The sequence below is a fragment of the Falco rusticolus genome, chromosome 3, assembly GCF_015220075.1.
Source record: "Falco rusticolus isolate bFalRus1 chromosome 3, bFalRus1.pri, whole genome shotgun sequence".
Classification (NCBI taxonomy): domain Eukaryota; kingdom Metazoa; phylum Chordata; class Aves; order Falconiformes; family Falconidae; genus Falco; species Falco rusticolus.
In genome coordinates, this window is record NC_051189.1 from 90342864 (window position 1) to 90358673 (window position 15810).

A 15810-nucleotide genomic window follows, 5' to 3' on the forward strand; every position below is an offset into this window, starting at 1 on the left:
TTCTTAAGGACTTACTCATCATACTAAAACCAACACTTACTTGATTTCTGGCGTTTCTTCATTGCCTTGCACAACATTGATTTCTACCACTTTTTAGAAAACTTGACCCACTCTGTTCCTGTAATCAGGCTTGCAGCAAAATGCTTAGCACACAGTAGTTTCCTTCCTTTCCTCCATTCCCCTTCCCCTGTTCCCCAGGGTCTTACAGTTGTTGCCACCACCTTCTTCCATCACCCAACAGCAGCCTTGTTCTCTTCTGGGACTGCAGAGTGATAACTACTGTGCCATTTTTGCCCTTGTTGTATTTTTTCACTCCATCCTTGCTCAAGTCCTCCCAGGGTTGTTTCAGTCCTTGTTCTCCTTCACTACATGCAAGTACTGCGCACTCAGTGTTTGCAGTGTTTCTCTCACATGGTTCCCAGCCATGGCTGCAGTGAGATTCCTTCACCCACACAACCAGTGGGGTGTCCACCCCTTACCCTGAAAGGTCCCTCATGGCTTTGCCTCTGCCTATGCTCCAAATGATCGTCAGTCTCAAGCTGGACCCACAGTGTCTAATTCAATCACTAAACTTGACATTTTATGCTGACGTACCCCATTTGAAACTCAGGAGTCACAGCTGTACAAAGCCAGAGAGGAGAATCAGGCTTACAATATCTGCTTACATCCAGAAACCAAACCCAAGCATTCTAGTTGTGTAACCTTTTTACTAGTCATTTATTTTAAACAACAGAGCAGTTGTCTCCACAAAACCAGAAGACCATTGGAATAGGTGAATTGTTCTGCTATCCTGTCAGTAGAACATTGTGGTGTAACAGCAGAGCTGAGATTTTAATTCCATTGTCCTTTTGAAAAGTTTAAAACTGAAAAGTGACAAGGTCAACAAAGAGGACAAAATTACACAAGACCTTTTGGGGATGTGTTAGAAAGGATCTTTGGGTAGGCAGAAACAACCTGGGTGTAGGGGAAAAGGAAAGGGAGGTGCAAGCTACTGCACTGTATTTCTAAATGTATTCATTGCTTAACACACAAACACAGAACCTGACCGAGGACAGGACCGAAGTCTTCTCTCCCACAGGATTAAAGGTAAATACTTCAACAAATTTAAGTAACTTCTCTGATGCTTTAAAAACAGCTATCTGTGGCTTGCATGACTGTATAGGAAATTGTAATATACCAGTGTTATAGTGCCTTATTCTTGCCTCATGTTTCTCTAGATGCCAACCCTTAGAGAAAATAAATCTGTGAGGCTAAAGAAAACTGCTAATTTGGGGCAGAACTGATCACAAAAAGGAAAGTTTTCTTAGGGCAGTAACAGGCTTATAAATTAAAATCTTCAGTTTGATAAAAGAGTCCTATACTTCAGGTGAAGCAAAGGCTATTTCCATTCTGCAAAGGCACAGCACTGCATGTTATCAGGCAGGGACTCAGGCAAGTATTCATTAGCGGAAAACAGAGAAATTTCCATCCTGATGCTCTCTTGCTTGTGTTCCCCAAGGAAAGAAAATCACTCTGTGTTACAGATTTGGTACTGACAGCACGCTGACTGACAGAAGAACTGTAGGGGTTTGGCAACTGAACACTTGACAAATACCTGTAGACTTCAGAGATTGCTCCACAGTTGCTGTTTTTCCATTCCGTAAATATAAATTTTAATAACAACAACAACAATAACAGCAATAACATCAACAACATTTCTGGTCTCTTAACTGAAAAACAACATGAGGCAGGTACCACTGGGCAGATATCTTAAAGTCTGCGATACTCATAACCTCAAGGGATCTGCCAGTTTCTGGGGAAAATAAAATTGCTGGAACATACAGAAGGGATGGGAGGTACACATCATGAATAAAACTCCATCAGCATAAAGGCAAATAATAGGTTTATTATTTTATAGTTATTCATGATACTACTCAGAACAGGTGGCTTCCCAGGAAAAGCACATGAGCTAAGAAATATGCCTAAATTCCTTCTCAGTATCAGCTCTCAATTCTATACAGATCCAAAATTAAGTAAATTTTAAACCATTTAAACCCAGGAGAAACCCAGGAGTGTTGTGAACCTATGTACTAAACCTGCATTTAAATTCCCCTGGGAACATTACTTTGATAAATCATTAGTTAAAGACAAAAAAGAAGAAAAATATGCAGCTTACAAATCTGCACATTTTTGAAAACCAAAGGCAGAAAGAAACACAAAGAAAACTGCAGCTGTATAAAAGAAGACTTATGTACAATTATAGGAAGACTTTGTCTGGGTAGCAAACAGTATCTGTGTGGAAGATAAAACATACAACTTAGTTTTATCGGGTGCCAATGCACTGAGTTGAACATGTAACATTTCTTACTAATATACACTGTGTACATAATTTTAAACATTCAAATAATATAATTCTGCCTTTTGCCTCTTTCCAGGTTGTAGCCATGGAACTGGTCTCAACATCAGTTGGCAAGTTTACAGTTGATATTTTTAACAAGCTGGATGAGACCAACAAGGGCAAAAACATTTTCTTTTCCCCTTGGAGCATATCATCTGCTCTAGCTCTGATGTACCTGGGTGCAAAAGGGAATACAGCAACAGAGATGGCAGAGGTAGGCTGCTCTGTGAAGCATACACCCCATACAATACCTGGCTCCTCTAATGGCTGCAAAATTTAGTATTAGATAGAAAAACTTGCCACCACAATGACAAGGAACCAAGGCAGACCAGAGAATGAAACGTGAATGGCAAATTTTACTCATTTCATAGCAGATCCCCCACATCTCCCTTAAGAGCAAGTGCCCTGTGGGTATCACACACTAGGCACAGAGGTTCTCTGAACCTGACTTCTTCTAAATTATTCTACACCTTCTAATTTATCCTGTAATTCTATGATTCTGTCACAGATAGGATATTCCCTTTGAGAAGCAAACAGCCGATGCCAGTAGCTCCTAACTAATTGGCAGGAGGCTTGCAGATCCCAGCAACCTCCCTCTCTCCCCTGGCCAGCATGCATCTTTCTATCTAGATTTATGGTTTCCTCAACAGCTGCCTGACAATCCAGCAGGATGGGCTTTGGTATCTCCACATCCCTTGACCCAACCCTTCCTAATGCCACATGGGCACACTGCTGGCTCAGAGGGAGCTGTGGTGCTTAGTACTGGCCAGCACTCTCTGTGTCACCGCACTCTCATGCAGACACTTTGTACCATTATTATGGGAGAACCACTCGGGTTTGCACAGACACGTTGCTGTTGCTGACAGCAACAACGGTGGAAGGGAGTTCAGCCTTGCAGCATGCAGACAGGAGCACTGCATCAGCGCTCTGGGAGGGGGACAGTGCTCCTCATTGTTTCTCTATGGGATTTACCTATACTACAGCTTCAGCATCCCTTTGATTAGTCATCTAAGCAGCAGACAGCACAGTGAGTTATCATAAGGATCAAAACAAGACAACCGTTGGATTCCCATTCGGCTTTAAGTCACACCAGTTCCTTCATGCCTATTTCTTACCTTTGGAAACTCTGCTTGCAGGCTCTTCATTTCACTCAAGCAGCAGGCACTGAAAGCTCTTCTTCTGTGGCCAGACCTTCTCGGGGGAGACCAAAGAGAAGAAAAATGGTATCTATTAGAACTGAAATCCCAAGATAAAGAATCTCCAGAATCAAAATGTCCAGATACAGCTTTAGGGGTCCAGTATTTCCTGTCTGCACCCCTTTTTAAAGTACAAACCCCAACATACTTCACAACAGGTTCAAGTTCAGTTCCTTTCACTCACTCAGACTCTGAGAAACATGGAAGGACAAGTCACTGTGATACTCTGGAAGGTTTGCTATATGGCAAATCAGTTAATCCAGTCATAAACAGATCCCTGCAAATTGCAGTGATGGTAAATTTGGAAAAATATAAGCACGAGAGTGGTAAGAGAGTGGAACCAAATCCCTCTCCCACACAAATGACTTAGCATGACTTTGAAAACTTCATGCAAAAATACAATTGCTGAATGTATGATTTCTCTTCCCAAGGATCCTGAGCACAGGCAAGCTGAAGCTATCCATTCTGGCTTCAAAGAACTCCTGACTGCCATCAACAAACCCAGAACCGCCTACTCACTGAGAAGTGCTAACCGTATTTATGTGGAGAAAACCTTCTCATTACTGCCCGTAAGTTAAATCTCAGAGAGGAGTATGAAAATGTGCAAAAAAAATTTCTCACTTTAATTGCCTGCCATGAATAGAACAGGTTTGAATCTGACTCTGGATACTGCAAATAAGAGCCCTGGATTCCAGTGACAAACTTAACTGGAATATACCAGTCAGTCTGCTCACACAATTTCAGGTTGCATTGCCCTTTGACTGTAGTGTAGGGATTCCTTTTTGTGCAATACGGCTTTATCATTGGAACCTTAATAATTGGAACTGGGAAATGAGACATTAAAATAGGCACATCCATGGGATGTGCACAGCCTTCCCCACTTCTCCAAATGAAAGTGGGGACCAAAGAGGGGAATTTTCTGTCCTTTGGTTATTTCTTAACTGTTAACTCAGTCCAACAGAGAGTAACAAGCAAGATCCTGCAGTCCTCTTCTAGGCCCAAGAAGCTATCAAGAAGTCCAAGAGTTAAGAACTGCCCTTTGGGACTGAAATATCTGGTATAGTATAGAACTTTTTTTTTTTTTTTTTTTGGTTCTGTTTGGTTTGGTTATTTTTCAGATATATCTACAGCTCAGTAAGAACTACTACAAAGCAGAGCCACAGAAGGTCAACTTTAAGACAGCACCAGAACAATCCAGAAAGGAAATCAATGCTTGGGTTGAAAAACAAACTGATGGTAAGCTGAGCTCAACCCCAGCATCTTTCCTCTCCTATTGTGTTAGCCTGCCATTGCCTTTGGGCAGGCGGCCTTGCTTCCCCACGTGCTACTGCAGCAGCCAGGTACTGTCTTCCAATGTGGACAGTGAGCAGAGATGCAGGGGGAGGACAGAGAAAGAACAGCACACTTAAACAGCTTCAAAGACCAGATCCAGACCTCTGCGAGCTCCCTGAGGAGGCTCCCATCAACTCTGCCATGCTTTGTGTCAGCTGGTCCTCAAGCACAGCTGCTGCCCTGGTGCTGCACCCATGCACCACAGGCAGAGGATATAGAGGGAAGAAGCACCTCTGCCTACCAGTGTGCTCCAAGGCAGGTGGGGATGACTACCTAGCTGTACCATCCTGTGCTGCCCTGAGGTGCTGGCCTTTTACTTGGCATAACCATCTGGTGAGGCAGTATATGGCTTTCTGCTTCTAGCTGCTTGTCACGAAGCTGTGACATTTTTTGGCGAAGGAGTTGATCCCTGTCAGCTAGTCAGGAGAACCAGGCAGAAAACAGCTTTGGAAACTGTAAACAAACTAATGGTTTATGTCACAGGAGTATTTTAGGGAGTATGGCACTGAGGCATGGACTTTTTTACTAAGGAGTTGAACCAAGAGAAAAAAGAATTAAAACATGCCCTCACTGTGCTGCACTGGAATGAAACCTGACTCTTCTGATTTCAAAAGGCAAAATCAAGAATTTGCTGAATTCACCAGATGTGGCAAAGCACACCAAGCTGATCCTGGTAAATGCCATTTACTTCAAGGCAGAATGGAAAGTGAAATTTCTGGAAGAATTTACAGATCTGCAACCCTTCCGAATGAGCAAGGTAAGATCCTCCACGATCCTTCTTACCATAAACAGCCTGATGACAACACCTACTGCTGCAATCTTTTGATTTCATAAGTCTTTTAGGTATCCCTGTGGTAACTAGACTGTGAAAAGCTGGTTGCAGTGCTCAGCTCACCACAACATTAAGATACTGCTGAGGTAAATGTTAGAGAGATCCAGATAACAGCTACCGTTTCCAAAAGCACTAGAATCACTTAAGATCATTTTGTAAAACAGTGCTAAAAGGGCTAGATTATAAAAACATGACTTTGAGAGTCCAGGCTTGATGGACGGCAACCACATGCCATGTCATGGGCGAGTATGGTACCTGTGGTGTGTAGCCTAGCTAGGCACAGACGTACCCGCTCAGATACAGCTGCAACAGGGTACCCTGAATGGGTGCGCAGTTGGGTGAGACTAGAAAAAATGTTAATGGCATGTATCCAGAGGCATGAATTCACATCGAAAGATGTGCAATTTCCACCAACTGCAGCTTCTGCCTTCTGATTAGCTTGTAGACATCGGCTGCTTACCTGAATGTTAAAGAGAGGTTGCATACTTCTGCAAAGGCAACTGCTTGCCAGAAACTCCCATCATCATAAGCCCCTTTGCTCAGACATTAGTGTTATCTTCTGTTAGGGGTTGTGACATAAAGGGCAATCAGCTAGTCACTTTTTACTGCCAGAGAGGAGACTGCAGAAAAACTGCACAACACTCACCCTCTTAAAGCATAGCTGTTTCTCTGCCGTAGGGTTGTAAGCCCATATCCCATACCTACCCCATTCTTCTAATCCTTCCAGATGTTTCTAACTCTTTTCCTCCTCCTCTGTGGGCTGTTATGCATGTTTTGGGGAGAAGAAATTGGTCAGTTCAGCCCCCAACAAAATTCTCTGAGACAAACACCAAGATAAGCAATATTGTCCACTCAAGAAAAACTTGGGGAAATTAATGACAAATCACTGTTGTAAAAGCAGCTTACAAAAGTTTCCCTCCACTGCACTGAGTCATTGTCATCTTTCCAAGGAATGATTTCTTACTTATAAATAAATACTTTACAGAACAAGACCAAGCCTGTGAAGATGATGCACAGGAGACATACCTTTCCAGTTCTCACCATGGAAACAATGAATTCCAAAATGATCGAGTTGCCATATGAGAAACATGAACTCAGTATGTTCATCCTCCTTCCTGATGACATCAAAGACACCACTACAGGTCTCGAACAGGTAAAAAAGTATGCTACATCCATTTCGTACAACCATTCAGTCGTTAAAAAAAACCCAAACCCAGACAGGCTGGCAACCATATCTCCCCCTCTGAGGACATGCTGTTTGATCTCCTCCGCTAGCTGAATTCATTTCCTCTAATACTTATCTAATCCCATGAAAGTTCCTCCACACCGAGTGCCCTTAGTCTGGTAAGAACTGATGACAGCCAACACTGTGCATAATCCGATGCTTAGCTCTTCAACAGTGCCAAGACTGACACCCAATCTTACATGATTTGTAAGGGTAGAATCTCCCTTCACTGGACATTCAGGAGGGACAGTACCGCACAAGTAGTCACAGCCTCCTGAGAAAACAGACACCTCTTCTCCGTGGCCTGGAAGTTTATGCACCATCTTAGTCTCATTTTGTTTGCCCCAACATGCATTTGCTATCTGAAAAGCAAGGATTTTGACGAGACTACATTTGCTGCAATAATTTAGTAGTTACTATAATTGCTGTAGTTACTACGGTTGCAAGATTGTTAAATTCTTGGCATCTATCATGTCAAGAATACTATTCATTGCTCTCCTCCATTTGATCTGAGCTGAACCCTGGTGACATAGTGCCCAGGACACAGACAGCAGTGTAAGGCTTTGCTGGAAGCAGTTTGTTTTAAAATTGCCAAGGAGATACCTGCAATATTAAAATCTGTTTCTAGGAAACTGGGCTAAACCAACTGCTGTACAGCCAGCAATCTCCCAGCAACTTCCTTCACATCAAGACTGAATTAAAAGAGAGGAAAGAACTACTTCAGAAAATGGGGGCTGTTGAGTGCCCTGTCTTTCTTTTACAATGAGTTTGGCAGGGGTGGTGCTCAAAACTTGGTGGCATTAAGTCTCAAGTATTTGTTGCACACTCTGCCTCTGGTCATCAGTAAAACCAATTTATAGTTCATGCTTTCAGCTTAATATTAAATTTGCCATTTAAAAATGGTTTAATTCATTACACTGCCATAAAATTGATTAATTAATAGGTTGTTAACTGTTTTTTCATGGCAAACAAAATTCCTTCTCTTTCTTAAATGATAGCTGGAAAGAGAACTGACGTATGAGAAGCTGTCTGAATGGATTGATTCCGAGAAGATGACCTCAACTCTTGTGGATCTGCATCTACCTAAGTTCTCAATAGAGGAGAGATATGACCTCACTGATAAGCTGAACAGCATGGGAATGCACAGTGCCTTTGGCAGCGATGCTGATTTCAGCGGAATGGCTAAGAAGGGCGATGTGCAGATCTCCAGAGTTCTTCACAAGTCTTTTGTTGCAGTTGATGAGAATGGCACTGAGGCAGCTGCTGCTACTGTAAATACAAGTGTAACAAGCCCACCTGTTAGCCATGCTCTGAAATTTAAAGCTGACCACCCTTTTCTTTTCTTCATCAGACACAACAAATCCAAAAGCATCCTCTTTTTTGGCAGATTCTGCTCTCCCCTAGAATGAGTTTTTATTTGCTCCCACACAGCATGCAGGGTTCACTGTTCAATGGAAAAATGCTCTCCCCTAGAATGAGTTTTTATTTGCTCCCACACAGCATGCAGGGTTCACTGTTCAATGGAAAAATGTGAACTGCAGTGTTAAAAGCTTAAGCCTTAAGCCATGTAGCCATACATACCAAAAGTGTATGTCCTTTTTCTTGCCCCCTCAAGTAAGGCAGTACCTAAAAGCCACCCTGTACCTCAAAGACCACCCATCTGCTGCTCCTTTCCATTGTCCTACTGAGACAGCCCTCCACATAAAACAGAGTGCAGAATTTTGCTCCCTTGCATCAAACCTGCTCTTCTGGCTTTGTTGTTGGAGAGTAAGGTGGAGCCATAAAAGCTGTCTGCACACAGGCCATCCTCTAGCCCTATGCCAAATGCTGACTTCAGGTGAAATGCATTCATTGTCTTGAATCTCCCAGAGATGAAAAAAAATCTCTGAAAGAAAAAAAACCCCAAACTTGCAGAAATCTGTAAGCTCTCTTTTCCTCACTGGGAAACCTGCATTTGCATTGCAATGCAGTTTCCTTATGTTCATTTCAGATTTAAAGGCTGTTGAAAATTAACAGAATTTAATACAAACCCAGAATAATCTCAAAATGACCCTTACCTTCCCCTGTCTCACCATGTGTATATAGACACATTACATTCCTTCTCTCCTGTCCTTGCAGCTTGCAGCAAGGGAAAATGGTCCAGTCCTTAACATTTAATTGGTGACTTCTAATCACCTTGCTTTTTTTCCTAATTTTTCTAAACTTTGTAGTTTAATGTTGCTAAGAGGTCCAACCAGCAAAAATGCTTAGAAAACTATAAGTAACATGCCTTCTTGCTGCCTCTTATTGATATGCAATCTAAGACCTTCAGAATTCAGATCTGCTTCCTCTTTTTCATTTTGCCTAATTATACCTGTTTCACAGCTAGCATCTGCCCAGCTTCCTTGCTACCTGCATTATTGACCAATGAGTGCATCGCAGCGAGTATAGTCATGGTATTGACAGAAACACCAGTGAGATTTTGATTGATGTTTTACTTCATAATTTTACCATGACCTGCATTTAATACAATAAATTTACTTGGAGTTGTGTTTGTATTATTCAAAACACTGAGTTACCCAGTTCTCTTAGAGCACCCGGTAAGGTACATGGCTGCAGTATGTTTCCATTCTTGCCATTCCAAGTCAATCACCACATCATCCTGATGGACAAAGATGAGACACTTTAATGCACTGGTGTCTTAGTTCCACTAGGCTTCAAACAGCCCCAAACGCACTGTTATTCAGCATGCTATCCTAGGTATTTACTAAACATACCTGTCACAACACACTAGAAATTAAAAGTCTGACTAAAGCCTCTAGCCCAGAACACCAGTTCCCTCTGTTGGCTTGGGAGGGCAGCAGTTGTGCTTTCCTGTGGCTATAAGGAATAGCATAAAAGTTTTGTAGCCACTGTGGTGCTCTAACCACGTCAGAGAATATTATCTAAAACAAGATCTGAATGCAGGAGAGAGGTAATGTAAAAAAATTTACTCTAAGCAAAATTCCACCTGTAATTGCAACTCACTCCCCCTCCACAAAGGGTATTCTATTTGGAAATACATCCCCTCCCAGCAAAGTATACCTGCATCTTCTCTGTACAAAATGCTGCTTCTAAAATCAGTGCCCTCCCTTGCCTGTAACCCTCAGCTCAGGGTTCAGCTGTCTGTCATCCAGGACCTCCCTTGGTGCAGCCCAGTTCTATGCTATCGACTCAGCTTTACTAAGGAGTTTGTTGTTTCGGTGTGGAAAAGCAGTCAAGAGAGGGCTGTGCAAAATAAGAAAAGCAAAAACAAAGAAGTTGTTAGGATGGAACAGTCAGCACAGCAAGGCTTCAGGAGGACAAACACTTGCACGAGGAGGTATAAAAACTCAATTATTCTTTTTTAAAAAAGAAGAATTAGAAGCAAAAAACAGCAATATGGAGGCTGAGCCTCTTCTAGAGGGCAACAAAGACCAGCCCTCCTCCACTTGAGTGACACCTGGCCAGCAAACACTCATCAGGGTGGTAAGCATGTTAATTCTTAGCCTTGTAGCATGTTAATCCCGTCTTTCTGTTGTGTCTATCCAACAGTAAGTAATAACTGGGAACTCCTTAATTGTGTATACCCGGTTTGAACAGTCACTTCATGTAAGAGCAAAAATTGCCCAAAGAGGTGAGAAGAGTTCCATGCGAAACCAAATGAAAGGTCTTCCCATGCTAATTTTTGTGCATCTCCTTACTCATACCACACTGAAGGGCTCTGCAAAGCAGTATCTCTGAGGCTCCCTGAGGAACTACAGCATGGTGTCCACCAGCTGGTAAGAGGTGCAAAGGGTCAAACAGGCTGATTTTGGTACCAAGCTACTCCCAGTCTCATCTTTGTTTGGGAGATGATGTCAACAAGCACGCCTTCCAGTATAAGACGTACTTGGGGTGCAGGTGAAAAGGATGAAAGACATGGAAAGGAACCCATCCAGGGGAAAACACCCTTCAGAGCTCATCTGCTGCAAAAACACTGAAAGCGGCTTCATTTGTGTCTCCCCATACTATTTTCATGGTAACCAGCATTTGGCTTTCAACACAGGCTACATCTTACAGAATAACAGACTTGCTCAGGTTAGAATTGACCCCTTGAGATCATCTAGTCCAACCCCCTATGCAAACAAGGTCATCTAGTGCAGGTGGCACAGGACCATGTTGGATTTTGAGTGTCTGCTTCTACCAATGGAGACTACACAACCTCCCCAGGCAACCTATGCCAATGTTTGCCCTTCCTCACAGGAAAACAGGTTTTTCCTGTGCTCAGATTGAATTTCCTCTTTTCCTCTCACTGGGCACCAAGGAGAGTCTTGTTCCTTCTTCTTCATTGCATCCCATAAGGTCTTTATGAACATAGGTAAGATGCCCTGAGTTTTCTTCTCTCAAGGCTGTAAGTCTCAGCTCTTTCAGCCTCTCCTCATATGAAAGAAGCTCCACTCCTTTAATCATCTTTGTGGCCCTGTTCAGGGGGAAGATATAGAGAACCGTATCTTTCCTATACTGAGAAGCCCAGAGCTGGACACAGTATTCCCACCATGGTCTCATTAGGGCTAAGCAGAGAGGGACCTCCCTCGATCTGCTCGCATCACTCACTCTCATGCAGTCCCACAATGCTGTTGGTCTCCTTTGCTGTGAGGGTGCACTGCTGGCTCATGGTCAGCTTGTTGTTCACCAGGACCCCAAGGTCCTTCTCTGCAGAGTTGCTTTCCAGGCAGTCAGTCCCCAATGTGTACAGATGCCTAGGGCTATTCCTCCCCAGAGGCAGAACTTTGCATTTCCCCTTACTGAACTTCACAGATTCCTCTCCTCCCAATTTTCCACTGTGTCCAGGTCCTTCTGAATGGCACAACCCTCTGGTGTATCAGCCACTCTTTCCAGTTTTCTATTGTCTGTAAATGTGCTGAGGGTGCCCTCTGTCCCAGCATCCTGGCCATTAATGAAGATGTTAAACAGTACTGGCCCCAGTATCAGACCCCCAGGGTACACCACTACTGACTTGACTCCAACTGGACTTTGTGCCACTGATCAAAAACCTCTGGGCCTGGATGGGCTCAATTCACAAACTCATATGTTGTCAGCTTGTCCATGAGGATGTTATGGGAGACAGTGTCAAAAGCTGTACTAAAGTTAAGGTAAACCATTCACTGTTCTGCCCTCATACATGAAGCTAGTTAACTCCCTGTAGAAGGCTGTCAGGTTGATTAAGCATCTTCATAAATCCATGCTGACTAGTCTCAATCAACTTCTTGTCCTTCATGTGTCTGGAAATGGTTTCCATGAGGAATTTCTCCATCACCTTCCCAGGGACTGAAGTGAGGCTGACAGGCTGTAGTTCCCTGAATCTTTTGAAGTCAGTTGTGACATCTGCCCTCTTCCAGTCTTCAGGAAATTTCTCCAGTCACTATGGCCTTTCAAAGACAATTGAGAGAAGCCTCACAATGATATCAGCCACCTCCCTCAGCACTTGTGTGTACAAGTCATGAGGCCCCATGGACTTGTATATGTTCTATTTGTTTAAACACTCCTGAACCTGGTCTTCCTCTGCCAAGAGTAAGTCTTCACCTTTCCAGACTTTTTGCTCAAGTGTCAAGCATTTCTGCAGGGCAGTCTTACCAGTGAAGACTGAGGTACAGAAGGCTTCAAGTACCTTGGCCTTTTCCATCCATGTCCTGTGTCAGGGTTTCCCCTGCACTATTCACAGTGGGCCCGTGATTTCCCTAGATTTTTTGTCTTGTACTTGTAGACTCTTTTCCTTCTGCTCTTCATATCCTTTGCCAGGTTCAATACCAGGTCGACCTTGACTTTCCTAATCCTATTTCTGCAAGATTAGATGGCAACTCTATACTCCTTCTGGGTCACCTCCCCTGCTTCCACATCTTATACATCTCCTTTTTATGTCCGAGTTCAGTTAGGAGCTCCTTGCTCATTCATGCAGGCCTCCTGCCACATTTGCTGGATTTCCTACTCAACAGAATGGACCATCTTGACCTTGGAAGAGGTGATCCTTGAATATCAACCAGCTCTCCTGGAACTCTCTTCTCTCCAGGGATATATCCTATGGAATTCTTTCAAGCAGATCTCTGAAGATCTTCTGAAATCCAGGCCTGTAGTCCTGCTTTTTGCCCTGCTCCCTCCTCGTAGGATCCTGAGCTCCATCATTGCATGGTCACTGCAGCTAAGGCTGCTTCCAGCTTTCACATCCATGACCCATTCTTCTTTATTTCTCAGTATCAGGTCCAGCAAAGCATCATTCCTTGTTGGTTTCTCAATTATTTGTGCCAGGAAGTCATGAATGCACTCTAGAAACTCCTTAGGTTGCTTGAGGCCTAATATACTGTTCTTCCAGCAGATATCAGGGTGGTCCCCCATAAGGACCAGGCTTCTTTCGGTTGTTTGAAGAAGGTCTCATCTACTGCCTTATCAGGAAGTCTACAGCAGATGCCCACTGCAACAGCACCTGTGTTGGCCTGCCCCCTAATCTTGACCCATAAGCTCTTGACCAGCTCCCAAACTGAGCCAAGGCAGAGCCCTGTGCATTCCAGCTGCTCTCTCATGCAAAGGGCAACTCCCTGTCCTTGCCCTCCCAGCCTGTCCTTCCTGAAAAACCTGTATCCCTCCACTGCAGCACTCAATTCCTGTGACCTATCCCACCATATCTCCATGATCCCAATGAGGTAATAGCCTTGTAACCACATAAAACCTTCTACCTACTCCTCTTTGCTGCCCGTGCTGCCTGCATGAGTGTAGCAGCATTTCAGAGAGGCATCCAAGTGATTCCCCTGTACAGGCTTAAGGGGTTTTCCCTTAAGGCTTTTCTGCAGGTACTTCATTATTTACGTGTCTATGCTTGAAATGATTCCATTTTAGCTGCTTTGTTGATTGCTATGTCCTTCCTGTTTCCATCACCCCAGGCCCTTGGCATGCCTACCACATTCACAACCTCCTTGTTTGTTGAGGAATGATTCCCATTTCTAGTTTAAAGCTCTCCTTACTAGGTTGACCAGCCTGTTGACAAAGATATTTTTCCCTGTCCAGTCAGGCGGATCCCTTCTCTTCCAAGCAGCAGAGAGGTCCCATGGCCACAGAAACTGAATCCCTGCTGCTGGCAACAGCAGTGCAGTGAACTGCTAACTGTCCAGTCCTCCTCAGGCCCATCCACCTCACCAGCAGGCTTGAGGAGATCATCACCTGGACCCCCATGCCCTTGACCACTCCCCTTAGAGCCCTATGATCATGCTTTGTACTTCCCAGGTCACCCCTGGCACTATCATTGGTGCCTACATATAAGAGCAGCAGGGGAAGGGACAGATGAGCCTCAGTAGCCTCTCTACAACATCCCAAACGCATGCCCCTAGCAAGCAGCAACTCTACCCAGGTGACAAATCAGGTCAACAGATGTGGGCCCAGTCTCCTGCAGTTACTTTCACTCCTCGCACTCGTTAACGCCCTTTGAGATCTAGAAGGTGCATCTGCCGGTACTGAAAGTTAAGAGTTGCAAGCCTTTTAGTTTCCATGGCTTCACAAGTCCCTAATCCCCGTTAGGCTGGGATGCCACACTTGGGTATAGCAAGGGAGGCAGTCCTGGGAATTTGAATTTCCAGTGCAATGTGCTAACCATGTTTGCTGTTGTTCCAAAAGGCTTGGGGGCTCCTGGAGGTGACAGGCTGGAACAGGGAAAGGAAAGAGAAAACAGATGTGGGGCAGAGCAGCTCCTACACCATGAACAGGTCATGGTGTTCCAATGCTCCTTTCAGCAAGGGCTCTCCCAAGCACTGTCCTTTCTTTCCTGTCTGCCACAAAGGGTAGCTTGATGCTTTTGAAAGACAGTTCCATTTTATTCTTCCATACTGGGGAAATGCTATTTAATCATCTTTATAAAATACTCTAAGGTAGCCAAGTAATAGGTGCTACATGACTTCATTTCCAAATAATACTTTCAAGAAGTCCTGGGTATGTCCTGTATCATCCAAATTTGTAACTCCAGGTCCATGAATTCCTCTTTAAAAGGTCCTAGGCCTTTGAAAACTGAAGAAAGAAGTATCTATGGGAAACTGCTGAGACAAGCCTCAATACAAACATGTTGTGAGCATGGACTGCCTGTCACTTAGTGATTCCATGCGTGTCAAAACACAGTATATTAACATGTTTTGAGTTTATCCTACAATGAAATACGGGGCAAATCTCAGCTTTATAAAATGATCCCTGGCACCCCTGTGGCAGACTGACTTCATGACAAACAGAACCAGCAGACAGCACACAATAAGGAAACAAGAAAGTTTATAGTGACGGTGTAGTGTTAGTATTCAAGACAAGGACACATAAACCCCCCTGCTTTACAACTGAAATGCAAATACATTCAAATTTTTAAAGGTTTTATTTTGCCATCAGTAACAGGCACAAGGAGATTTCTCTTTGAATGTTATTTATAGTCCACTCCTTTAGAGTTCTATTGCAACAGATGTGAACTTGGTCTCATTTTCTTTCTGGGGGGATATAGCTGAGCGGAATTTCCTACAGAGTAAAAATCTGTAATTGGACTTAGCCTAGCACTGATTTTAAATTGTGCTGCTTTTTACTCCGAGTGGACCATTTACAGAGAACAGGTATGGGTGTACAACAATCAAACAGGCAGAAAGATACCACCTCACATCCATGCTGAGCAAGATGGGGATGAAAGATGGCTTCAAAAAAAGCCGAAATGACATCATCAATATGCCAGAGGAAAATGACAGGTTTTAGCAAAAGACTTTTTATGGCCATTTGTCAGAGGTCAATCCACTTGAGGTCAACAGCTCAGGCACTGTGATGCTGTGAAACCTTGTTTCTACCATTCCGGTTGCAGCAGTTC

The 15810-nt window shown here is 43.7% G+C and overlaps 1 protein-coding gene across 2 annotated transcripts; it reads left to right on the forward strand.

Annotated features, from left to right (window-relative positions):
- The first annotated feature begins 984 nt into the window (after positions 1 to 984).
- LOC119144669 (heterochromatin-associated protein MENT-like) lies at positions 985 to 9509 on the forward strand. 2 transcript variants are annotated; one of them, XM_037380293.1, is made up of 9 exons: positions 985 to 1086; positions 2415 to 2591; positions 3514 to 3600; positions 4005 to 4142; positions 4692 to 4809; positions 5520 to 5662; positions 6723 to 6890; positions 7961 to 8379; positions 8449 to 9509. In XM_037380293.1, exons 1-8 carry the CDS (start codon positions 1009 to 1011, stop codon positions 8369 to 8371), a joined length of 1320 nt encoding a protein of 439 aa, XP_037236190.1. In that variant the 5' UTR covers positions 985 to 1008; the 3' UTR covers positions 8372 to 8379; positions 8449 to 9509. The 2 variants fall into 2 exon arrangements, with proteins under 2 accessions (XP_037236190.1, XP_037236189.1); XM_037380292.1 differs by having other exon boundaries at positions 7961 to 9509.
- The last annotated feature ends 6301 nt before the right edge of the window (positions 9510 to 15810 follow it).

Bases quoted from the DNA above. Each gene is read 5' to 3' on its own strand.
- LOC119144669 (XM_037380292.1), top strand. From the start codon at position 1,009: ATGTATTCATTGCTTAACACACAAACACAGAACCTGACCGAGGACAGG. The intron at 1,087-2,414 runs GTAAATACTTCA...GCCTCTTTCCAG, and splicing joins TCTCTCCCACAGGATTAAAG to GTTGTAGCCATGGAACTGGT. The intron at 6,891-7,960 runs GTAAAAAAGTAT...CTTAAATGATAG, and splicing joins CCACTACAGGTCTCGAACAG to CTGGAAAGAGAACTGACGTA.